Source organism: Peromyscus leucopus, chromosome 4 (assembly GCF_004664715.2).
Source record: "Peromyscus leucopus breed LL Stock chromosome 4, UCI_PerLeu_2.1, whole genome shotgun sequence".
Classification (NCBI taxonomy): domain Eukaryota; kingdom Metazoa; phylum Chordata; class Mammalia; order Rodentia; family Cricetidae; genus Peromyscus; species Peromyscus leucopus.
The window spans coordinates 80,156,794-80,183,208 of NC_051066.1; the positions used below are offsets into that span (position 1 = coordinate 80,156,794).

The 26,415-nt window shown below is 46.4% G+C and overlaps 2 protein-coding genes across 9 annotated transcripts in view; one reads left to right on the forward strand and one right to left on the reverse strand.

Annotated features, from left to right (window-relative positions):
• Positions 1-2,230, forward strand: part of Wt1 (WT1 transcription factor) — a 48,794-nt gene extending 46,564 nt beyond the window's left edge. For all 8 annotated transcript variants that reach the window (XM_028877880.2, XM_028877881.2, XM_028877882.2 and 5 more), the window contains one exon: positions 832-2,230. In XM_028877880.2, the coding sequence (XP_028733713.1) occupies positions 832-953 (122 nt within the window). In that variant the 3' untranslated portion in view covers positions 954-2,230. The remainder of the gene's footprint in view (positions 1-831) is intronic.
• A 17,720-nt stretch (positions 2,231-19,950) lies between these two features.
• LOC114698956 (40S ribosomal protein S16-like) lies at positions 19,951-20,473 on the reverse strand. The gene is given in 2 exon segments (XM_037204395.1): positions 19,951-20,319; positions 20,322-20,473. Coding segments are annotated over 2 exon segments (432 nt in total). The 5' UTR covers positions 20,431-20,473; the 3' UTR covers positions 19,951-19,996.
• Between the last annotated feature and the right edge of the window lie 5,942 nt (positions 20,474-26,415).

Genomic DNA, 26,415 nt, shown 5'->3' on the forward strand with positions numbered 1-26,415 from the left:
TGAGTTTGAATCCTGCCTGGATATGTCTGCAATAGCCATGCAACCTCATCTGTAGAGTGAAGATAACATTTCTTTGTGAGGCTGTTTTAAGAAATATACAAGGCAATGAATATACCTCTATGAGCGATGCCTGTATGTTCAGCATTACATACAAGCTATTTACTGTCTTTAGTGAGAATGAGAGCTCCTGAGATGGAACAGTCTTAATCGTACGGCGAACCAGTGTTGCAACTAGAATCTCCCCTCCCACACAGCTCGGTTCTGAGTCATCCTTTGCCCTGAAAAGAATCAAATAGGATACAAACTTGTACCCACGATTTATTTTAAATCATCCGTATAGAGATGGTAAAGCTTCAGTCCCAGATCGATTGCTGACCAGCCCTTAAATCAATAGTATCTAGGGCAGTGGTCCAGAGCAGCCACCAATCAACAGTCTCCAGGGGAGTGGTTCAGACCCTTGCAGCTCAGATCCCACCTAGACAGCGACAGGGAGACATTGGCATCTGTCACGGAGTGTTCTCAGAGATGGAACAGAGGTTTCCTAAGCCCTCTTAATTTATGAGTCGCTCAGATTTCCACAAACTCGACTTCTCTCTCATTTCCCAAATTTTCCATTTTATTATGTTTACAGTGCTTCCGGTTTGCAAGCCCTCAAAAGGCGTTGCTAATCTCAGGCTGCCAGTGAAGAGCCAGCCAGTTGGTTAGCTTAGGGAACGACCCGCGGGAGTCCAGGGCAGGTGTCTTGTGGTGATTTAACTCGGGCCTTTGATAGTTGAACCTGCGCCCGGTCACGCTGCCGCACGCGTCTCTAACTGGCAACTGTGTCCACAGGTGAAAAGCCCTTCAGTTGTCGCTGGCACAGCTGTCAGAAAAAGTTTGCGCGGTCAGACGAATTAGTCCGCCACCACAACATGCACCAGAGAAACATGACCAAACTCCAGCTGGCGCTTTGAGGGCTCCGACCGACCGGGGGACAGTTCGGCATCCCAGGCAGGACAGTGTGCAAACCGATTCCAAATCTGATTTCGAAATTCCTCCCCACTCACCTACAAAAGGACGCGATAGTGGATCGTCATCCAGCTCCCCAGACAGCACACGTGTTTGACCACATCCTATCAGGTTTGCCGGAAGTAGTCTGTGCTCCGCCTACTCTTGGCCAACTCACAGGCCTGGAAAAAAAAAATGGCTCAAGATGTCTTGTTAGTTGAAAGCACATTGCCATTGGGTCTGAGTTTTCCACTGTTCGAAGAGCCATTGTTAATAATGTCCCCTACCTTCCTCTTCTCCATTCTGCACATTTTCACCAGCATTGGAGCGATTGTTCCATTTTCCATCATGGGGTATTTATAGGCCAGGGCATGTGTATGTGTCTGCTAATGTAAACCTTGTCGTGGTTAACCTTCACTAACAGCCCTAGAAAGAAATAAATCAGAGGGCAAGGCACCAGGGGGCAAATATCGCCGAGAATTCCAGAGGTCAGGCTGCAAACCTGGAATCCTGGAAGGCAGAAATTCTACCAGGCGGCTTTCAAAGCTCATAGGTTTCAAGTAACTGAATAGTGGATTAGAATTAACCAGAACCTCTGTATAGAAACCTGAGGAGCCTTCCTGTTCAGTTATTCATTGTTAACATTAGCACTGTGCTCTTAAGAGATAATGTTTAAAGAACTGAGATTTTTTTTTTGAAAAATGTTTTTGATTTATTTTTTAGTTGTAATTAGGAACATCTTCAGAGATGTACTTTCCTTTTCATGCAAAAGGGGTGGAAGAACTCATTTCCATCATCTGGGGTATCTTTAGAGTGTAAAGACCACACTGGCTATGTGGTTGCAAGTTGTAAAAATTAAAATGACTTTAAAGGAAACTAGGGGCTGGTCCAGGATCTTCACTGGGAAGACTGTTCTTAAGTAACTTAAGTATCTGTGACTCTGCAAGTATGTGGGAAAAAAAGATATATTATTGTGAGGAAATCCATTGTTTAAAGGAGTGTGTGTTGTTGTTGTTGTTGTTTTTAAAGGGAGGGAGTTTATTATTTACAGTTGCTTGAAATACTGTGTAAATATATATGTATATATGATGTGCTCTTTGTCAACTAAAATTAGGAGGTGTATGGATATTAGATACATCACTGTGTGGATGTCAATCTTACAGTGTATTAATGATAATACTAAAAATGTAACCTGCATTTTTTTCCCACTTGGCTGTCAATTAAAGTCTATTCAAAAAGAAAATGCAGGAGTCTATTGGTTGTATTCTGTTCGAATCTCAAGGTCAGCTGAACTTCTTTTAAACAGGGAATCACGCCATCCACACTGAGAGCTACCAGTAATGGCCCACCCAGATCCCTGACCAAAGCTGACTTCTTTCTGTTGGGCTTTGGGAATGATCTGTTTTCAGTGTGATCAGGGTTGACATCTTTCCCTTGCACCATGAAGAGATTGCTCTTGTGGGATGGCTGGGTGGCTTGCTCACAGTGTGGCGGCATTGTGGTTCAAGGCTTATTTTAATCAAATAGTCGTTGTATCGTGTCCAGACCAACAGAAGACATCTACTGAGGTCTAGCCATTTTGAAAAGTTCACTGATGCCTTCCCAGGATCAGGAGGGCAGAAGCTGAACACCTAGTATGACTGAGTTTACAGCTGAAGTTGCTGTGATTCATCTCAGCAGGTGGGAAACTGCTTCGACTCCCCAGAGAAGCTGAGTTTGAAAGCAAAGAGCTACACTCTCTGTGATCTGTAAACCCCCTTTCTTGTTCTGCTGTACGGTTTTAGATCATTAGGACGTGCATTTGTTCGGCCTCTCTTAGCTCCATTATCTTAGAGCTTGCGTGCATCCCAGATTTCATTTCTTCATTTAGAAGGATCTCGAGCACAAAGGAGTTTAGCTGCAGAGATTCTTTGCAGCTCAGAGTCAGGACAGCCTAGAAGCGAGGTCTGGAGGCCCCTCTCCTTCTGCATCTGGCTCTTGCATCATCGTTAATCAGAGCGAGTGCGGTGACTCATGTGTATCAGTCGTTTTTATCTTTTCCTGCCAGAAGACAGCATTTCTCTGGAGAAGCTCAGGGCAAGCATGGCAGCCATCAGCGAGTTGGAGAGCCGGTTTCACAACAAAAGTCCAACCACGCGTTGTTCCCACTGCCCAGGGCAGGCCAGAGAGTCGGTGACTGCAGAACAATCTGGGTTCAAATCCCATGTCTGCGATATGTTTTGTTGTTTTTTTTTTTCTCATTTATGAGAAAGCAATAGCCCCTTCCTGACATAAGCATGGGACAAATGAAAAAAAAAATCTACTATATAGAAAGGCTTACAAGAATTTTCCAGAACCATGGCCCATGAACTCACCCGTTGATTTCCTACCTCTCCCATTCTTTGCTTGCAGTGTCTGGGCATGCTCACAGGTTAGCCCTGCAAAATGACAAAACGTCCTCTCCCCTGTACCTTGAACCACAGCGATGATTTGCAATAACTGGGCTTCTTGCCAGCTTCGCCACAAAGACCACATCTGCTGGTTTTGTGTCCTTTGCAAAGCACCCGTTGACACTGTGTGTCTGAGACCTGTGGTGCTGACATTCTGCAGGCTGTCAGGAGGCAGCTGGTGGGTGGTGGTCAGTGGGTGCTCCCTGTGGTCAGGTCTGGAGCCTGGTCAGAGTGCACATTTTTCCATCTTGTTTTCCTCTAGTGCCTGGCTCCAAACTTCCAGTCTCCCCTGCCCTCTTGGCTGGTTTTTTTTTCAACACTATTCCAAGTGTCCTGAGCTTTCTCATCTCTGAATTTCTCTAGCATCCAGAGTATGTATCATAAAAAAGTGCCTTGCGGCATTGTGGCACTTTCCCGTCTTCTGTTTTAAGGTAGACAGGAAACCTGTCCCCATTTTACAGATGGAGACATTGAGTCTCAGTGACCGTGCATAGCTAAAGAATGACTTAGTCACCGGAACATGCTTGGTGATGATCACCTGCATTCTGCCCCATTGTTTCACGCCTGTCAGCCCTATCTTCCCAATTAGGATGTGAACTTCTAAATGGGTGCTCTCTCCCCTTCTCTGTGTTACTCATGTGATGGACTCCCAGCTTTAACATCCATAGAAACCACCTGAAGTTCGCTGAGGTACAGGCTGTGTTGTAGAAGCTCCAGCAGAAAGCCTGAGCATCTGCATTCTGACTGCTTCCCAGACGACCCCTGCTGTGGAGGACTGTGAGCAGCAGACGTGTAACAAGGACCTATAAGGCGGGCTCAGCAAATATTTATTGAAAGGGACCCAAACCTGACTGGTGAGACTCACACTTGACAATACTAAGATGCACTGAACCACACTAACCCTTGAGGATGGTCATGGCGGTGGCTCACAGTTCTGTTTGGGTAGTCCATGGGGCTGAGGGTCAGAAGGATCATGCAGAAGGCACCAGAGGAACGGTGCACACTAGCCCAGGAAATACCTTCCCCGAGGAGGTTACTTTTCAGACCCAGTCACTCCATCTCCTCTGGTCGACAATCCCAACATCTTCCACATTCACTCAAAACTGACATGTCAGGGCCGTCACAGCATTAGCCAACTCTTTGGTACAATCATCTGTATTAGTCATTGTTCTATTGCTGTGATAAAATACTTTGACCAAGGCAACTTGTAAAAGAAAGTGTTGGGTGGACTGCCCCAGGCTCCAAGGAGGAAGCATGGTCCTGCCCAGCACCATGACGGATTGAGCAGGACAAGGAGACCCACATGAAGATTGCCCCCTGGCTCTGAGGAGAAAACATGGCCGCTCCAGTGCCCTGTGGTGCTGAGCCGATTGACACTGTTATGGTGGGCAAATGTATGGGATGGTATGAGAGAGAAAGACAGAATGGTTCGTGTCCTGTGGACAGAGGCAGATCTGAAGATGTGAAAGCAGTGAGGAGCGTGCTAAGGTGGGTAGCTTGATTGCCACCCAGGGCCATGGCGATGATGTCTTGGCCAAGGCTGCTGCCGGGGTCCATGTCTGGGTTCATGGCCCCGATGCAGTCATGGTCTGTGCTGGTGTCAGTGGCTCCCGATACCACGGGAGGCCGAGGGAAGAGGGCTGCACAGAGTTGTCAGCCGCTTGCTGGCTGCAACACGAGGGAGACCTGGCCTTGCCCCTCGCAGGCTGAAGCACTCAGGAGACAGGGTCCTGCGGCTCTCTGGGCAGCACAGTAGAGCTACCCTCTACTTTGCAGGGCCAGGGGTGAACTGGCTCGGAGGGCATGAGAATGGGAGAGCAGGTCACGCCCCCCTTGTCTGCCATGTGGTAGTGGCATGGGTGAGGGAAAGAGGCCCTCCTCCCCTTACCATTCACCACCTGCAGTAGGTGGGGGACCTGACCCCAACCCTCCCCAGTTTCAGCACTAGGGAGAACGGGCCCTGCCCCTGACCTGAGCGACACAGCAGAGCTGACCCTGTAGACAGGGGCACGAGTGAGCCAGTCCGGAGGTCATGAGAGGGGCATAACTGGTACCGCCTCCCTCATCTGTGGTGTGGTGGAGGGGGCAAGGGAAAGATGCCCTCCGCCCTCGCCCCTACTGCCTCCAGCTGATAAAGGAGCTGACCCTCCCCGTTACCAGCTACAACACTCAGGAAAGCATCCCTGCACCTGTCTGAACGGCACAGCGCGGCTGATCCCTGTTGATGGGGGATGGGCGGGGGCTGGGAGGGGGAGGGGGAATGGGGGAGAATGAGGGTGGTGTGTGTGTGTGTGTGTGTGTGTGTGTGTTTGTATACAGGTGAGCCGGTCGAGAACATGAGCATGGGGAATCTGGCCACGCCCCTCATCTGCCATGTGGTGATGTGGGCGGGGGAGAGATGCCCGCCCCTCCCCTTGTCCCTCACAGCCTGTGGCAGGCGGGAGAGCTGGCCCTGAGGTCGTGAGAGCAGGAGCGCTATCACTGCCCTACCAGCGGCAGCACTCGGGAGAGTGGTCCCTGCACCTCCCCTGGGCCACACAGTAGAGCTGGCCCTGATGGGGTAGGTGAGGGAGGGCTGACCCCGAGGGAGGCTGTGAAAGCAGGAGAACCGCCCGGAACTTTGCTCACTGCTGCAAGGGGTGAACTAGCCAGGGCAATGCTGGAGAGCTCCCCCTGGTGGTGAGGACGGGGGAGAACTGGCTGCCGACCAACCCTGCAACTCTCCAGGCCTAGAACCAGGGTTGTGAGTTGACCGACCCCAATACCCACCCCGTCTGGGATCTGTGGGAGCACATGAAGTGGCCAAAGCCGCAGAATTGCCACGACACAGGGCACCAAACAACAGGATATCCAAAAAGGAGTGCCAGTGAGGGAAAACTAGAGGCCTCGAGCCAGACCAATGACTCTTTAGAGTGAACACTTGCAAAGCAAAGGTGTGTGGACAAAAGAGGGGGAGAAAGAGAGAGTGTTTAACTGGAGGGTTCGAGTCCGTCATGGCAAAGAGCGGACACAGTGGCGGGAACAGCTCAAAGCTCACATCTCAAAGCCGCGAGGCAAAGAGCGCACTGCGGGGTGGCAGGAAGCTTTGGAAGCCTCACCGTGTTCCCCCACGATGACGTATCTCCTTCAGTAAAGCCCCATCTCCAAATCCTTCCCCAACAGTTCAACCAACTGGAGACGAACTCTTCCCAGTAAGAGTCTCTTGGGGGGCATTCTCATTAAAATGAGCCCAGCACCTTCACCAGACCCAGGCTCCCCAGTGTGTCCCTGAGGGTGTACGCATGCGCACACTAGTGGGCCCGGGGCTGTCCTGGTTAGGGTTCCTATGGCTGCAACGAAGCACCATGACCAAAGAACAAGTTGGGGAAGAAAGGGTTAATTTGGCTTAAACACTTCATCACTGAAGGAAGTCAGGACAGGAACTCAAACAGGGCAGGAACCTGAAGGCAGGAGCTGATGCAGAGGCCGTAGAGGACATAGAGGAGCGCTGCTTATTGGCTTGCCCAGCCTGCTTTTTTTTTTTTTTTTTTTTTTTTTTTGAGACAAGGTTTCTCAAAAACTGGAGAGGAGAATGGGTACAGTTACAGTGCTTTAGAACTGACATCTGCATCCACCTTCCTGAACCAGCTAGTCTCAGGAGGCCTTTCTCTTTGAAGTGTCTGAGTAGGCAGAGGGGTCTGTAAGAATCTGAGATGAATGCCAGCAAACCACAGGGAAAACAAACCTCTATTCTTTTCGCCGATGCCTTTTCTTCTAGTGGTCACTCATCAAGTGATTGGAGTCTGTATACAAACTTATGTGATGGAATCTTGCAGAAGTTAACAAAAACAAATGCAAGAGGAGACGGCTGGGTCAGTAACATGCCTGTTGTGTACACACGAGGATCTGGATTCGGATCCACAGAGCCCACAGAGAAAGCCCGGGGTGGCAGCACACCTCTACACTCTCAGCACCGGGCACAGAGACAGGTGGAGTCTCAGAGCTCTCTGGCTACCCAGTTGATGAGTACTGGATTCATCAATGAGAGACCATGTCCCTCAGAAAGGAAGGTGGAGAACCACAGGGTCAGACATTCCACACTGACCTCTGACCTCCTCATACGGCTGTCCTCGCACGCACAGGGCACACCCGGAAATGCATACACTAAAAATGCATTTTTGTGATGATGGTCTCAAACCTGGTAGGATGTCCACCGTCGCTGAAGCTATGCTGGGAAAAGTAGCTACTTCTGTGGGAGGCTCTGGGTTTTTCTGTTTTTCGATCAGAATCCTGATTCTGTTAGTTCTTAGATGGGTTTCGAGGAGAGTGGGACAGGAAACAGAGGGAGGGTGGGGTCTCAGAAGGCTGGATACCTCCCAGAATAGCTCACAGGAGCCCTCACATAGCAGTTCTGGTGCGCGGACTTTCCATAGATGGGTCGCAGGGGTTGGGAGCGGGAGACAAGGGCACCCTTGGAGTTAGGACTCTGCAAGGCAGGGCTGGTGAGCACAGGCTGAAAAATCAGGCCTTTAACAGTTAGCCTCTGGCAGAGCCTGGAGACAGTCGTAAGCAGTGAGAGCAGATCAGACTCCGAATGTGCGCGGAAGAGACACTGAGTGATTTTCACGGGGCAGGGGAGGGCGGAAGGGTGGCCCAGGGGATGGGTCTGAGATAAATGTCAGGGGGTGATGGTTGGAACCAGTGGATTTCCTTTCTTGCATCGTCCCCGGAGCATTGGTGAGGCTGACAGTAGTGGAGAAGGATGGCCTGACGTGAGGGACTCTGAGGTCCATTGAGAGGACAGGCGGACTCCTGGGAGAAAGATGGAGGGGTAGAGAGAGGAAGACAAGACCAGGAGGAAAGATGAGACAGATGAGGAATGAAGTGTGGATGTCAGGGAGGTCTGACAAGACCTGACCCCTGTGTGAACCTGGACCTGACGGCTAGCACCACCCCCGGACTCACATAGGGCTGCCTAAGGGACACAAGGGGAACAGTTGTACACATCCACAGCCGGACCTCTGCACGTCAGCACCATGGCACATGCGTGCTCTCTCTGAGAGTGATCTCCAGTTTGCAGACAAAGACACTGAGGTTCTGAGTACCTCAGCCAGGGTCATTCAGCTCTGCCTGTGGCACAGTGGAGACTGTAGTCTAACTGAACCATGGCTGGCTCTCAACCGTTACCCTGCTCTGTACCTTTCCCTTGACCTCAGGGCTTGCTGGAGGCCTTGCCGTAGGAGTAGGGACTGTGCAGAGTGTCACAGCTGCCCTGCTCACCTACACTGGAGACACCGATGACGTGATATATTGTGTACCCTCATAAAATTTGTCTGAAGATCAGAGAAGCAGAGCAAACCTCATCCACCACCTCGTACCTCACCAACTCCTCAGCCTGAAGGAACCACTAGTTCTGTCTCCTCACGCCTTAAATGCCTTTCTTCGCCCAGCCATCACTTCCTGGCATTAAAGGCGTGTGTGCTTCCCAAGCAAAGGCATGTGACTCTCAAGAGCTGGGATTAAAGGTGTGTGCCACCATGCCTGGCTCTGTTTCTCTCCTAGACTGAGTCAATCTCATGTAGTTCAGGGTGGCTTTGAACTCACAGAGATCCAGACGGATCTCTGCCTTCTGAGTGCTAGGATTAAAGGTGTGTACCACCACTGCCTGACCTCTATATTTAATCTAGTGGCTTGTTCTGTCCTCTGATCTTCAAGCAAATTTTATTAGGGCACACAATGTATCACCACACACCTATCACGTTCCCAGAGACAACAGGCATGGTTGGCAAAATGTTCCCCCTCTTATGTTCATAGAGCTGGTTTGTTTAATATGTTCATTCGGTGTTTGATATCACATACCAGAACGCACGAACTAATAAGAGTATGATGTTAACCAGGCCTCGAGAAAGGGAGAACACTGAGAAACACAATGGAAAATTTCAGGGTCTGTGTTCTCTTCTAGAGAGCAGCATCTTGCTTTTCCAGCGAGCTTTACATCAGGAGAGGACTGGGAGGAAGCTGTTGGTATCTGGGGATTCTGGGGCTGGTAGACTCTCACCTGGATGTGTCACCAAGGATACAATTGCCCCTCTTTTTATCAGGCAGCCTCCATTTTTGTGAGACGTATCTGAATCATTACATTCCACACTAGGAAGGCTGGGTTTGTGGAATGATTAATGAAGACACTTGAAGTTTGCCTCTGACCTCCACTCACAACTGCACAAACATGCACCCCACATGCACACACGTGTACATGCATGAACAAGAGCACATCCACGTGAATAATGAAGGTCGGAAGCCTTCAGAAACATCTCTTTCCTGACTGCTGAACGCTGTCGATGTAACATCCTGTAGTCCTCTTTGTCTTTCAAAGAGGCCACACCTTCCTTCTATCTGGGACCCCAATAAGCCTCTGCCCTAGCGAGGGAAAGACGCTGAGAATCATTTGGTAAAAGGTCATGGCAATGTTGTGGCAGAGGAGAGGACAGCAGGCAGAGCCAGAAGAATCAGCTTTTGCCTCTACCCCAGAGCCCCTGAGGAGGAGTTTACGTCTTCCTGTGGATGCTCTCCTCATAAACATGCCCGAGATCACTGTGTGGTGAGCGGGCTGTGGTGGTCTTATCAGGAAAGGCCAGGTTTGGTCAGTGACAAGCTTGCCCTGCTGAGAGATAGTCTCTGCCTTTCTCACTTGATGTGTAGCTGTCAGAATTTTCTAGGGACTGGGGTGACCAGGCATTATGTGACTTTCCATGGGGAAGTGTTAACTGACATGTATCTGCTGTGGGTAAGGTACCGGTAACATCAAAGAAATGATCCTATCCAGTCTAGCTAGAGAACCAGTGGATTTAAGTGGGTGACAGGAGCGTGAGTGGGATTATTTACAGAAGCATGGGCAGGTTCTGGGTAACCACACCACTGATATCCCCCCTCCAGCAATTGTTAGCCACTTGTCTATCCTCAAGGAGGAGCCTCATCTGCCTCCCAAGCCACCTCATGGTCTGCCTCGTGGGCCTTGTGAGGCCTCTCCACTTCCACAGGGAAATATTCCTGGGCCTGGTTTTGTGAAGTTCTGGTGTGAACATTCCTAACTTCTTTGTTTCTAAGACAGCAGTAGCTAGGCCACGCTTCCAGGGCAGAGTTACACAGCACTCAAAACCTCCCTCTGGTTCTTACATCCTGCCCACTCCGTTCAAGATGTTTCCTGAGCCTTGGAGGGGTGCTAAGATTTATAATTATACTTATTTTCTCTCATTATTTTTATCACTGGACTGCTTTGCCATAGCAACAGTACTTTGATTAGCTATGAATCTGCAGTAACAATCACCCACTGCGAAAAGCTTCTCTACCCGAGGTCAACATCAGCAATAACCGATAGGCATAACCATAAGAATTTAGAAGGCACTTTGACAGGCATCTTATATGTAATTAACAAAACAAAAACAGTAGTTCCCCACTATTGCCTATGACCTTCCCAACCACAAGTTTTTGTTTGTCTTATGATACCCAATGTGAGTTCCTTTCTGTGACATGTACCTTAAACCCAAGTAGAAAGCAGTTGTACCCACAACAGTCTTACCACTACTACACCAGTGGACACATCTTGTTTGGCATGCTGTTGACATTAACAGACTATCTTCATAGCTTAACAATAAATCCACTGGTAGCCTTAGATGTAATAGCCTATGCTAGCGGCCTTTATCATTCAATGAGTAGCCTTTAGTAGTCTGCACAGACCCTTTGGCGGGAAGGGAGAATCCTGTTTCCAATTTCTTTATGTACTCTAGCCAGAGTATGTGGTGACTTCAGCGACAGGAGTACGTAATCGGATCTGAGCATTTAGTTTTGGCATGCGACCAGCAGCGGTGGCATGAGCTACTATTGTGTCAGGGGCTTTAGAGGCATTCCTGGACCAACTTAGAGGGAGGTAACTTACCCTTGACATGGAGTTCTTAGTCAGTAACCTTATGACTTCTGGGAGTATCTCTTTCCTTCCAGCGCTATCTTCATTTAAACTCTTTAAGTGTTGTTGCAACAGTTAAGGTATAGGCTGTTGTAAGTTGTTGTTTTTTCTCAATGACTTTTTTAAACATCATAATATGCCTCACCCAACCATAAAACTCCCAAGCGATTTCACAATTGTGCCTAGCTCTTCATCCTGTGAACACTGACTTCCCGTCTTTGCTCCTTTAGTTACACTCACATATCTTTTGTACGTGTTTCTGCATCTATGAGACACTCAAAAGTTAGCACTATCTAAAGAAATCTCTTGTAGGTAGGTAGGATCCCTGAAAGCATATTCCAGTTGGTTTGAGGGTTCAGCAGACAAAAAGATATTTTTAAACAGTTAACAAGGTCTAATACAACATGAAAAGATCCCACCACTTGTATCAATTATTTCCTCAAAGAGTAATGTCAGCTAGAGGCGTGACTAGAAGGTATGACCTCATTTAACTCTATGGTCCACAATCATTGCTCATGAACCATCCAACTTCCTCATCCTGGGATGCTACTTTGGCCTATCATGTATCTCCCCACCGAAGAGCTGGGGGCAGGGACAGCTTGCATTGCTTTGCTCCGACTAAAGCCAATGACATAGGGCCATGCTTTCTCTTGCACCTGATGCTTGGCTCAGGTTGAATCTCTGCCTCTGAGAGGCTCTCAAGCTCTACTGTAGTCACTGCCTCTCAGTTAGTCACATCTGGCTGCTGAAAATGCCCTGGACTGGGTGAACCAACTCTACACTCAGTCAGTGGACTTTTTGCAGGGAGAAATATACACAGTGTACTATCTTGGAGGATTGTTGCCTATCCTGGGGCAAGCCAAATTCCTTTCATTTTTCACCATTCTATCTTCATCTCCACTGATGAAGATATCTCTAAAGCTCCTAAGGGCTGCCCGGACCCAACACACACTAGAGGGGTCAATAGATTGGTGGGGCTTCTGGTCACCCTGCACAGCCCTCACATGCAGGCAACCTCCACTACCCAGTCAGGAAGAAAGTGGCTTGGGTGGTTCTCACTGATGAGCAGCAGACACAAGAGGCAGCACCTGTACCTCTTGCACCCTTTGGGGGAACAGCTGTTCAGGTTTTCAGCATCTCCCAAGTGCTGACTTTGGCTTCTTGTCATTTATTTTCCCTCAGAGCTCTAGCTACACCCAAATACTGCTGCATTTGCTTTTTCAATGCCCAGGCAGGCCCCCTCGGGTGACTCATTTCTTCTGGATTACATTAGCGTTTTATGGACCTGAGTGACATTCTGGTCCAAATCATTCTAGAGCCTCTCCTACCTCATAAAGATCATGACCCTCTGTGGAGCTTGGCAAAGCCACCAAAGCCCCTATCAGTTCCAAGGTCCCTGCAGAATTAACTTCCTTTTTTAAAAAAGTGTCCAGTGAGCATAGCCCTATCCAGCCTGGTTAGCTGGGTATCAAACACTGCCTCCCTCATGACCAGTTCCCTCACTGTATCAGTTACCCTCTCCCATCGATTTGATAAAATACACGTCAGAAGCAGCTTAAGAGAGGGAGGATGATGCTGGCTCACAGTTTGAGAGGACACAGGTCAGCCAGGGGCTTAGGGCATCGTGCTCAGAGCGAGAGGTTAAATGAGGCAAAGTGCCTCTCACAGTGTTTGACACGAGAGGGAAAGTTAGCCATACCACAGCACTTTCACGTGTTACTACCCCAAATATGTGGGTCATCCAGTATGCTGTGCTGCGGGAGCCTCTTGACCTTTCCTGGGCGCCCTCCACCATAACTCCACGGTAAAAGGACCAGGGCAGGATGGCTCTGGGAGGGACAGGTACTTAGCCCGGGTGGGGCTCCTGTTCCTTTCCTGCTGTCTGCATTCCTTGCTGACCCTGTGGGGGCACAGCACAGTCTCCCCCGCCCGCCCCCGCCCCCGCGCATGTTCGGTACCATGCCCCAAAGCCCCGGATGCTCTCCCAGAAGCAGATATGTGTCGGCTCCAACCACTTGGAAGAATCATTAGGACATTCTGCGATACGGCGCTGAAACCAGAGGCTTGCTCTGCCGGGCCAGGGGTGGGCAAGTCTCATCCCTGTTGAACTTCTGCAGCTGATAAAGGCAGGGTCTGCTGGCAGAAGTCATTTTTCACTGGGCCATCTGCATCCAGTCAAGCAGAACTTGTCTTTCTGAGAAAGCTACTCGGCAGCCTGGACCCGGCACAACCTCCTCCCGATGCGTCGGGCACTGCTCCTGGTGCCGGGTCAGGAGGGCTGGACGGTGTCAACAAACTGGGGTCATCATAATATACATGGAGGCATTGAAGGGGCTGGGTGTTTATGTGGCTGATGCCCTGTTGCTTTTTATCAGCTCGAGTTATTGCCCACGGAGCTCCGTGTTAGCTCGTCTATAAATCTTCTGAGCAGTGTTTTTATTTTCTGAATTTTGCCATTGCGGTTATCAGCTTTTATCACCTGTTTATGTAGAGCCCATTACCACTCTTTCCAGCTGCCTTGTTCCCCTCCTTTCTCATCCACTGATCTCTTCCCCCTTGTCTCTTACTTCTCTCTTGCAGGTTAGAACCCCCCCCAGCTGAGGCAATTGGTCTGAAGTCTTACATTGCCATCGACAAAATTCTTGCTTGAGAACCATATAATCTAGTTGCAAAACAGAAACAAAAACAAACAACCCCCCCCAAACCTTGCAACCTGTCCCCCCATGATGTTTTAAGTAAGTGTATGAGTTTGTCCTGGGCCACATTCATGGCTGTTCTTGGGGAGTATGAGGTCCATGGGCTACAGGTTGGAGCTCTCAGAGTCTGTTCTCGAAGTCTTTGCCCAGAGCTCTGTGCATGCTGAGCAAGTACTCCGCCTTTAACCTGCACCCTCAGCCCTGCATCCCGTCCTTTTGATGCTCAAGATCTCTTGGAAGATCCTGAGAGGACATCCTGCAGGACACTCTCTTTGCCGGCAGTCCTACATACAAAGAGCTACAGGATTCAGAGGCTTAGGGGGACACAGACGATGGACCAAGTATTGGCCATAATGTCTGTCTCTCCCACGTGGTTGGACTGTCATAAAGTCAACACCCAGAGCAGTGTTCCAGGTGCTCAGTGGACACGCTTTCAGAGTGGAGAGTGGCTGAGAGAGCTCTGTCCCTGGATGTGATCAGCTGCTGTTCATAACTGGAGAAGAAACATCTCTCAGTAGCTGGTGTTGCCCTATCCTATCATTGTGGACCGTTTCTACTGATATTCTGGAGACACAGCTATTTAAACAGGGCCAAGGAGCGATATCATTCCTTCTGTAACTTGCAATGAGAGGGCTCTAATCTCATCCATTTAGCAGACATGGTTGCAAGCTTCCTGAGTTGTCCAACACCTAGTTTAGTGCTGAATCAGGTGTCACCCTCCTCCTCACGGGCCCAGTCTTAAAGAGAGGCAGAAACACAAACAGGCGATGCACACAGTTACCAAGGATCAACACCGAGCTTTGCCTGAAGAGACCAGGGAAACTTTAGCAGGATAGTTTTTGAGTCTCTGAGATTCAGAGGAAGTCTTTTGAAAGGGAAAAAAGGGAAGACACTTCCAGGCAGAGAGAACTATGAAAATGAAAAGGACAGGTAATTTCTTGATTTGCTCAGAGTCAGGGTGGGAAACCACAGGCCCAGTGTCAAAGAAGACACTGTTTTGCTTTGTTTCTTCCGGCTGGCACCCGAGGGGTCTTCAGAGCTGGCTTCCACAGGCTCGTTAATAGGAGCCAAGCTACCTATTCTGACAACTGGCTCAGGAAATTAATCAGCAGGGACAACTGGCCCAAGAGAGGCCATTCAATCAACTCCAATTGGAAGTGTTTACACAACAAGAATTGGTAAATGCTTCAAAATGGGATTGCTTGTTTGGCACTCACCCACGCTCTCAGAACTACAGCAGCCTGATCCCAGGGTTGCTCTCTGTGTGGTGGGCACTTCCAGAGCATCTTGGCAACAAGCCTATTTCATTAGTCAATGATTCCCTCTGTCAGGAAGGTAGTTCCTTTTAAGCACGTAATCTTCACAGGTAGAGCCAAGGAGACAGGGGAAAAAAAAAAGAGGTCAATTCCTTCTTTTTTTGAAGATGCTGTGTTCAGCATAGTCTGTGCTCCTGCTTAACAATGTGTGTCCTTATGCATCCTCTACTGTGCCATTCTGACACCTTCTTGGTGTTTCACCCATGAGATGGCTTCCTTTGAAAGCCTGGTTTCTTGGCTGGTGGGCAGCCCTTGAACAGGAGTCTCTCTTAGCTAGGCTGGTCCCACGTGACTGTGACCTCAGCTCCATTACTACACAGGAAAAGACCAGTTTGGTAAAGAACTGTCTTCCACCTTTTCACAGAGTCGTTGGGTACCAGGTCTGGGATCTCTGGCCACAATCAGTCAGCTGTGCCCATCCGATATGATAGAAGGAGCCAAAGGAAGATGTTTAAGTCGGGCTCAGCGGCTGATCAGTGGTGGTCAGGGGACACATCTCTTACCATCTCCAGAAACTTGTTTTCTTCACCTGCACCATGGGACTAACACACTCAACTCACTAAGGAGAGGGCGAGTCCTGTTAGGATTTAAGGAGCTCTTGTGCAAAGTGTGTGGCCTTTCTAGTCAAGGTCACTTTCTCTTCCTCTCTACTCTCCCCTTGACCACTTCTGCTTCCTTCCTCATCCTCACTTAGTGCTAGCAGTGACTGATGCTGGCCTAAAACACACACACACACACACACACACACACACACACACACACACCTTAGACCTAGTGTCTCCATCCACTTTCTGTTGGCATAGTAGCTATGGTCTAGCTGAATGCCATGGACTGAGCTATGTCTAAGGAATAAAGGTCCAATGGGCTCAGGGTTCTGAAGGCTGATCCGGTGAGGTCTGCCTAGTTGGTGGAGACTTCCTTTCATCATCTTTCTGTACGCTGGGAATATGTGTTACTATCATTGGTTGATAAATAAAGCAGTTTTGGCCAATAGTCAGGCAGAATAAAGTTAGGTGGTACATTCAAACTGAAGATGGAGGTGAAGAAGAGTGGAGTCTAGGAGATGTGACCCAGCTGCCCAAGGAACAAGATGTCGCAGAACTGGTAAGCCATAGGCCACTGGGCGATGCATAGATGAATAGAAATGGGTTAATTTAAATGTAAGAGCTAGCTAGTAATAAGCCTGAGCCATTGGCCAAACATTTATAATTAATATAAACCTTTGAATGATTATTTGAAAATGGCTTCAGGGTGGGGTGGTACAGAGAAAAGCCTCTGTTTACACTCCCTGGAATCCCAAGCTGGTGTAGGGTTTCACACTGTAAGACAGAGAGACTCCTGCTTACTTCTCTTCTTCTGTCATAAAGCAGCTCTGTCAGTCAAGGTTCTCAAGAATGAATATATATATATATATATATATATATATATATATATATATATATGAAGGATTTATTAAGTTAGCTTATGCAACAAGGTTAGAAAAGTCCAGCAACAGCTGCCTCACATCTGAAAGGCAGAAAGCCTGGTAGTTACTTCCAGTCTATGAGGCTGGGGTACTTCTGAAGTCCCAATCTGATGTTGAAGACCTGGAGGGCTCTTAGAAGACCACTGGTTCTCAGTTCATGTTGGAAGTCGAGAAAAGCTGCTTCTAATACCAGCAATGGTATTAATAACCAGCAGCAGCAGCAGCAGCAGAAGCAGCAGCAGCAATGGGGTAAACGAATTCAGTGGCCAGAAGACCAACCAAGAAAAAGGCATGTCATCTTCCTTCCTCTACTTCCTTTTAATTTGGGCTGCTACAAGAAGGTGGCATCCGCATTTAGGGTGGGGCTCCCCACATCAATTAAAGCAATCAAGACAATTCCCCATAAATGTGCCCACAGGTCAATCTCATTTCTCTCAATTGAGGCTCTTTGCTCAGATGATTCTAAGTTGTGGGAAGCAGATACTTGAAACTAACCACATCCATGGTCTCATTGACTAGGGCCTCATCTTTATGGCCATGTGTAATCCCCAAGCCTCATGTGCAAATACTGTAGCCAGAGTTGTTTCAACCCTCCTCAGTTTTTCTAGTGGGGCTTGGATGGTGTGGACCTTCCAACCATGTCTCTACCTACATTTCTTTGTTGAATCCTAGTAGAGTGCATTTGTGAAATGAAGGCAATAGTCAGTGACCATGTGGGGAGAGGACTCACACTGTGGCTGTACTGCCATATGCTCTGAGCTCTTTGCATCTGAAAACAGTGGCCAGGAAGAGAGATGACATCATGCCTTTGTGGGGGAGTGCATTAAGGTGTTGAAGAATTTGCATGGCCCATTGTGAGCTCTTGACAATGAGGAGCCACTACTATTTTAAGTTGCTAGAACTCAACAGAATTGAAAGGTTGTGAGGGTTAAAGGACTGGGGAGCTACAAGGAAACTCGTGTCCCAGTCTCCTTGTACAGAGAGAGACCAGGGCTCTGTCATCAGTAGCAAAGCCAGGACTCAAGTCTAGACATCCGAGCTCAGAGTAGCATTCATTGGTTCTAATCAGTCGGAAGTGGTGACTCCTTGTGTTGAACCCTCTTTCATCTTAGGAAAGCTGGGGAACCAATCCTCAGGAAGGATCATTAACACTGGGAGATTGTTTGGAGCTAATTAGGGATTCACATGGCTGTGTTCCCCAAGGGTTGGCTGCGAGGCAGGGCAGGGTTTGTTTCTGGGAATATGGAAGCAGCTACACGCTGCCTCCATCACAACCTCAAGGGGATCAGAGCCCGTAGAGCTGATGGGAATATATCATGCACAAAACCGGCTGCCTTGAGCCAAATACAAATACAAGACAGGACTCAAAGCTGGGATTTCAGGTCCCTCCAAAGTGAAATGAAGCATTTTAGCTGATAAGACAAAGCTGGAGAAGCTGGCAAAACTCAAATAGCCTCCAAATGGATGCGTTTGGAGCACAGTACTGACCATGTGTAAAGCACAGAAAAACACCGACAAAATTTATGGGGTGGTTTTTCTCCCTTGGTCTTCCCCTGTGTTTATCTTGGCCATTGTCTCAATGACTTTTGACAGTTCTTGACCAATGAAAGTCTTCCTGTAGGTGCTGGCCCCATTTTTGTGTTTTTGCCCTTATTTTTTATCTAAACCATGCAGGGTGAGAAGCGTGAGTGTGGAAGTCTCGTCCACCCCTCTGCCCTCAGCGTTATCTTCACACTCACTCCTAGTTAGGGTAACAGAAGAGGGGAAAAAAAACGATTCCTCAGAGCCAAGCAGTCCTGGTTTGTGTCCAGGTCTGCCACAGTCATGTGATCCTCAGTAAGTCACTTAGCCTCTTGAAATCTCATCCAAAACGGAAATAATAATGGTACCTGTCTGGATCCATCTGGATCCAGTCAAGAGACAGAAGCCACACAGAGATGAAACAGAGGAGGTTTGATCCCAAGTTATATTAAAATTTAACAGGTGATTAACCATAAGGTGTGAGGATAACTTGCCAAGCAGGACAACTTGGAATGTGGAGGCCTCCCTTCAGGCTAGGATTCACATTGGACTGGAAACAGCATGATTTCAGTTCAATTCAGGGAGAAATTTGTTGGGTTGACTAGGCCAGAGCTAATCCAGAGTTTCTGGGCACAGGAAGCAGAACTTCCAGGTAGAAATGAGTGGGTTCAGGGAGTTGTGATGATGAGAATCTGTTTCCCGGCAGGGAGACAACTGGTCTAGGAATATTGTGTTGGTATAAAGGGCATCATGGGGATCTGAGGAGACAGTTCATTTGATAAAGTGCTTGTCTCAGAAGCACGAGGACCACTTGATTTTAATCTCTGGAACCCATATTCCGAATAAGCCAGACGTAGTGGCAAACACTTGTAACCCCAGCTTTAAGGAGGTGAGAAAGGCCTGGGCCTCAGTGGTCAGCCAGTCTGGTGTAATTGGTGAGATTCAAGCCAAGGTGTGTGTGTGTGAGAGAGAGAACATACACACATTAAAAATATTAAGAGGATCATGGGAATCCATCTTCCAGGACACAGGCAGATCAAAGTTGGTGTGTGTGTGTGTGTGTGTGTGTGTGTGTGTGTGTGTGCCTGAAAGTGTGCTGCTGTACCAGTGAGGCCATGGCAATGTGGTCTTTAGGTTCCAGTCAACACTGAGAGGTCGTTCAGTGACTGGGCATTCTGGGAGGCTGGATGGGACAGAAGGCCACTGGATGCCCTCACTTAGGCAGAGGGAGTATCATAAAGTGACAGATGGAAGCAAATGCATCCCAAACCATGCCCTTTCTCTAGCGCCCTCTATTGACGAAGTGTAGCATTGCCTGTGCTGTAAAGAAGTGATGAAAAGTCTCATAATTCAGAACAGGTCCTGAAGGGACAACTCAGAGATGAGAGGCAGTGAACTGACTGACTGACTGACACATGGCCTCATAGAACTCTTTGGGAGACTAAGTGAAGGATGCCAGATAGAACTCTTAGCACAATGCCCAATAATATTCCAGCCATGGAATCTGTTCTCTCAACTACTTTAGGGTATATCAACCCACATTGCTCAAAATGTGTTCTGAGGTCTTTTTTTTTTTTTTTTTTTTTTTTTTTTTTAACCTAGGACGTTTATTACAAAGGTAAACCCCGATCCTTGAGATGGGCTTATCGGTAGGATTTCTGGTATCGAGCACGGGCACCAGGACCTCCGAACTTTTTGGATTCACAGCGGCGTGGATCGGCTGCAAGCAGGGTCCGGTCATACTGGATGAGGATATCTTTGATCTCCTTCTTAGAGGCCTCATCCACAAACTTTTGGTAATAAGCCACCAGGGCTTTGGAGATGGACTGTCGGATAGCATAAATTTGGGCCACATGACCACCACCCTTCACACGGACCCGGATATCCACACCAGCAAATCGTTCCTTGCCCAGCAGCAGAACGGGCTCCAATAACTTGTACTGCAGCATGCGCGGCTCGATCATCGACGTCCGTTCACCTTGATGAGCCCGTTTCCCCGTTTGCAGTGCGCCACGGCTGTGGCCGTCTTCTTGCGTCCGAAGACCTGCACGGACTGCAGCGGACCCTTGGACAGCATAGCTGCAGGTATGACACGAGCTCCTCACCGCGCGGTGCCGCCACCGGAAAAGCGTGTTCTGAGGTCTTTATATGGTGATTATGAACAAGACTTCATCCCCAAATCTTGAGGATAATTAAGTTATAGGAGGCCATCAAAAGCCACCTGTCCCATCCTCAGTTTTCAGATAAAGCCCAGAAAGGTAAGAGACATTACCCATGGTCATCAGTGCCCTGGTACATCTGAGCGTGACTCAGTCTTTACCTTACTCTTTCCACCACCAAATAATTTAAGCCAATCTTACCCGAGGGTGGTGGTGAGGCGGACTGTAGAGCAAATTGAGTCAATTAAAATAAAATAACATAGATTCAATAACTTATCCACTATAGCAATATTGGTTTATTCTGGGAATAACAAATATAACGTTTAGGGTATCTGTTTCCTACTCTACAGCGAAAATAATTACCTTTGTAAACTTAAAACGCCTTCAACAAAACAATTGTAACATTTTCCTTGATCAAACATAAAGTAGATAGAATGTTTCTTCACGTTTGTATTTGTGTTTTAGTCTTTTCAGACATGTATAAGAGAGCACCCTGGGGTGGTGGCATGTAAGTACAAGTTTATTTCCCATGATTCCAGGGACTGAAAAGTCCAAGATCAAGATTTAGCCAGATTTGGCATCTGGAGAGAGAGAAAAATAAATAAATAAATAAATTATTTTCTTTTTCTTTTTTTCTTTCTCTCTCCCTTCCTTCCTTCCTTCCTTCCTTCCTTCCTTCCTTCCTTCCTTCCTTCCTTCCTTCCTCCTCCTCCCTCCTCCCTCCTCTCCTCCTCCCTTCCCTCCTCTCCTTCCTTTCTTTCTTGACAGGATTTCTCTGTGTAGCCCTGGCTGTCCTGGAAGTTCTGTAGACCAGGCTGGCCTTGAACTCAGAGATCTGCCTGCCTCTGTCTCCTGAGTATCGAGAATAAAGGTGTATGCCATTACCTCCCAGCCATAATTTTAAAAAAAAATCTAAAAGTCAAATGTAAAGTGCAGAAACATTCTTTTCCCTTTTTGAGATAGGATATTACTAATTTTGTTCATAAAACTTATAGTCCTCTTGCCTCAGCCTTCCAAGTGTGGGTATCCTATGTATGTATGTATGTATGTATGTATGTATGTATGTATGTATGTATCTGTCTATCTGTCTGTCTATCATCTCTCTGTCTCTCTATATAAAACTAATAAAAAATTTTTGCATGTGCATATATCTTTTGCCTGCATGTATTTCTGTGCACCGCTTGCATGCCTAGTGCCTGATGAAACCAGAAGAAGGCATCAGATCCCCTGTGACTGGAGTTACGAACAGCTGTGAGCCACCATGTGGGTGCTGGAAATCAAACCCTGGTGTTTTGGAAGAGCAGCTGGTGTTCTTAACTGCTGAACCATCTTTCTAGTCCTAAAAATGTAAAGCTATTTATTGACCACTGTTCAACATTATTTACAACAAAGTAAGCAATATGCAATTAGATATTAGACAACATTCTAATATAACAAAATTATTTTCCTGGCTTCTGTCGACCCAGTAACCTAGATCAGTAAGGTGAGGCTGGGCAAAGCGAGAACATTCAGACTGATAATTTATAATACCATATGTACAAGTAATAAGATGCAGATTGATTAGGTCATATTTATGTATTTAGGGACATATATGTGTATAACAATGAAAAAAGAGGCTACGAATTTGAAAGAAAGCAAGGAGGGGTCTGCAGGAGGGTTTGGAAGGAAAAAAGGAAAAAGGGGTGTAATTATATTAGAATCTCAAAAAATGAAAGAAATAATTTAAAAATCCAGTGCATGAGGGGCTAGAGAGATGGTTCCATGGTTAAGAGCACTTACTCCTCTTGTAGAGGACCCAAGTGCAGTTTCTGACACCCACATGGTAGCTCACAACTGTCTGTAACTCTAGTGCCAAGGGTTCTGATGCCCTCCTCTGGCCTCTGTGAGCACAGCATGTGTGTGGTGCATAAACATAAATGTAGGCAAAGCACCCATACACCAAATGGAAATAAAAACATTTAAAAACCAATACATTAATTTTCCACGAGCTTCCAAATAATGCTTATAAGTTATTTATAGAGCTAGCACAATGCATAAATCTTTGGTTAGTGTTTGATTTTATTTAAAAATTGATTTTACTCTTTAACATTTAAAGGCATATTTATACACAACACATTCACATTACTTTTAACACTCTACTTATATGATTCAACAACAACAAAAAACTTTCTGAGGACTGCAATAATTCTTTTTAATCCAGTAAACTCATAAATATGCCGAGTCTAAAGCCCTCTTCAAACTTGTATATAAATTTAATCGGAGTTCAACTTGAATACTTCTGTGAACATTAACCATTCATTATATTTTTAAAAAGAGTTGTAAGATTTGCCTGCCAATTCTAATAAGCTAAATCCTTTAAACGTTATATTCAACCTGCCAAATGGGTACAGACACTATGACCCGCAAATACTAATATTTGTATCTAATTTTCTTACCATTCTTATATTTCTGTATTAAAAAGTTCTCCAGGTTGCAGGACTAGGGACACTTGGGACACTTTTAGGAGATGATCCCACTATCTAACACACTGGGGATCCCTTTGACCTGGAGAAGTGCTGTCTCCAACGTTGCCCTGGATGCTGAGGGAAGCCACTGAGTTATACTTATGGCTGACTGGTTTAGACTGTCCAGATGGCGGGTAGTCTTACAGCCAAGTCTTCACACTGCCAACTCCACATTGCATTTCCTTGACTTTTCAGATATTTAGATGTTTCTGGTCCAGTTCTGAAGACTGGTTAATGTGATTGAATACTATATCTTTTTCAAATTTCCCAGTCTACTCACCAACAGATAAAAGGTATCAAAACCAACACAGCACCAACTGGGTCCTGGAGAGTTCTCATTGCACTGTCTGGCCACATTCTGATGGATTCCAATGAGGTCCTATCCACAGTGGAGACCAGGCAGAGGTGTGAAATGCTGTGAATAGTTAGAGGCTAATCTTCCGTGAATTCTATTTTTCTTATTTTCTATTTTTCTACCCTCAAGATGATCATGTTTAAAAGAAATAAATGGCCTCTGGTACTTCATAAGTCATGAAACTTTCTTCTACCAAATGGCGCTTCTCTCTCAAGGCCCAAGTGCTAATATTAGAGCATGAGGAGAAATTGCCCTGGGTTTATAGGTGCCTATGTTGCCCCTCATGGAGGCATGGGACTCTCTTCAATGATGGGGGAGGCTGGGTCAGAATGAAGAGAAGACTCACGTGATTACTATCAAGGGAGAATTTTCCTCACCCACCACACTCTCTCTGCTTCCTTTAAAATGTACCAGCGTAGGGCTGGAGAGATGGAGCAGTAGTTAAAAGGACATGCTGCTTTTCCAAAAGACGAGTTCAGTTCCCAGCCATGCCAGGCTGCAACTCCAGCTCTAGAGGATCCACCTTCTGACCTCTGTGGCTACCACACACTTGTGGATGTGCACACATGCACAAATAATATTTAAAAAACACACCAACTTAAGGTCAGTTCTAGAAGTCAGCCAAATTTCCCTCCTGATTCTCACAGAGACATCGGAAAGTCTTGTCTAGAATTGTCTTGATGGTTCCTGGAACTGTAGAAGCAACTGGACTCATGGTAGCTCCCTGCCATCCCTCTCCCCTAACATTATGATCTTAATCTAAAATTTCCCCGACAGTCCTGTGTTTTGAATGCTCAGTTCCAGTGTGTGGTGCTATTTTGAGGGCCATAGAGCCCTTAGGATGTGGGGTTTGGCTCACAGGAATAGGTCTCTAAAGGCCTGTCTTTGAGGGCCATATCAACTCTGGGTTCTGGTGTGTCGCCCTCTCTGCTTCCTGGTCTGCCGTGATGTGTAGAGTCATTGCCTCATGTTTTCACTAATGGAGCGGCTCTGTCACCATGCCTTCCTTATGTGATAACCTGAAACATAAATCAGAATAAATGTTACCTCACTTAAATCTTTTCTGTCAGATATTTGGTCACAGTAATGCAAAGTAGCTAACATACTGAGTCTACATCTAACTAATACCAACTAGTGCCCCCAGAACATCAGGGAAACTAGGGAGTCTATAGAGAAGTAACAGCACTAGCCCTCTTTTGAATAAGTCAGCTTGTTACCTTTGGGAGATTGAAGTGGAGATGCCCAGGAGCCATTTGGTCACTGGGTCATGTCTGGGGTCCTCGTGTGTTGTGGGATAAGCTTTTTGTACACTGTAAAGGTGTGTTTCTGCCTAAGGTGCCTTCTGATTGGTTTGATAAAGAGCTGAATGGCCAATAGCTAGGCAGGTGAGAATAGGTGGGACTTTCAGGGAAAGAGAGGACTCTGGGGATGCCAATGAGACACAAAACAAGTCAGACATACAGAGTGGGAGAGAGTAAAAGCCACATGGCAGAACCTAGATGAATAGAAACAGGCTAATTTGAGTTATATGAGGTAGATAGGACAAGCCAAGCTTTCATATTTAATAATAAGGCTCTGTGTCATTATTTGGGGGCTGGAAGCCAACAAGAAAGTCCTAAAACACATGATGTTCAATATCTGGCCATGTATATCCACATAAGGCCTGAGAAAGCTGAAAAGAAAAAAGTTCTGAACACGGAGTCAGATGAGGCTTCTTGATGACATTGGTCTTGGGTAGGCCCTATGCTCTCAATGTATAGAGGTGCAGCTCTTTTAAGAGGCCCTGCTGTGCATCTGAGCACTTGAATATCCCGCACTGGGTACAAATACCTGTTGCAGGTGGACACAAAAAATTCCCAGAGCTAGGGCAGGTAGATGCAGCTCCGGGCTGGTACCTGCCCAGCATGAGGCTAGGCTTTCATGGAAACAACAGGGCAGAGCCCAGTACCACTCGTGGTGGTAGCCTGGCAGTTTAAGCTTTGGCTCATGCAGAGATCGCTGTAGGTGCTTAGTAAAGCCAGGTCCAGACCAAAAAACAAACAAAGAAACAAAAAACAAAAAGCAAAGCAAAACAAAACAAAACAAAAAACTCTAAAATAGGTACAAAATGTTTAAAAATGTGCCTAGATGCTAAAGAAAGAAAAAATGGGTATAGACATAGAAAAATAGTTTAAAAATAATAAAGTTTTTAAAAAAGAGTAAAGTAATATAAAATGAATAAACCAAATAAAGATGGGAAATACACAGGGTGTCTGAATCCTATATACTGCTTTATTGACTTTAAATTTTTTGAATGCTGATGAGTGAAGGGCAAATGCTGCCGAGAGACATTGGACTGTAGAAAAAAACTGCTAAATCAAACCATCATATATATTTTAAGAATGTCTTAACTTCAGAGTGGAAGTCAGTAAATATGTTATGTTGGGGAAAAGGTTTTTGTTTTCTTTTTTCCTAAGGAGATTAGATTAGGGATCTCATTCTGAAAAGAAAAAAAGGGGGAATATAGGAATAATAGGAAAAGGGTAGATTATTGAATCTACTTTTAAACTAAAACACAACTACTAGTCTTAAATATTTTACATTGGTGTGATTTTTATATATTGATACAAATTTAAGGCTATTTTTGTTATACTGTATATATGTTTCTACTCTTGTTTAAGGTATTGTACCTATGCAGCTCATTTAACAATATAATGTAAATTACTAGTCCTTGAAAGCTATTATTATAAGATAATTAGGATAATTAAGAAATGCAGTTTAGTATTTAGTCATCTACAACAATCAAACTTGTAGTCATGTTAAGTATATTTTCAAGGTTAAACAGATATATTTTAGATAGATAGTATGGTCTTCAAACACTTCAGAGATCTACAGAATATGGCATTTAAGATGTTTTAATAACATAAGGCTTTTCATGACAATAAGATACATCTGCACCTGACAGTACCAATTTACTTCAAAAAAGGGTGATGGGCATCAAAGAATATCCATATGTGTTGTGGAATATTAATTAAATATTAATTGAAGATGTGTTACATTTGTTT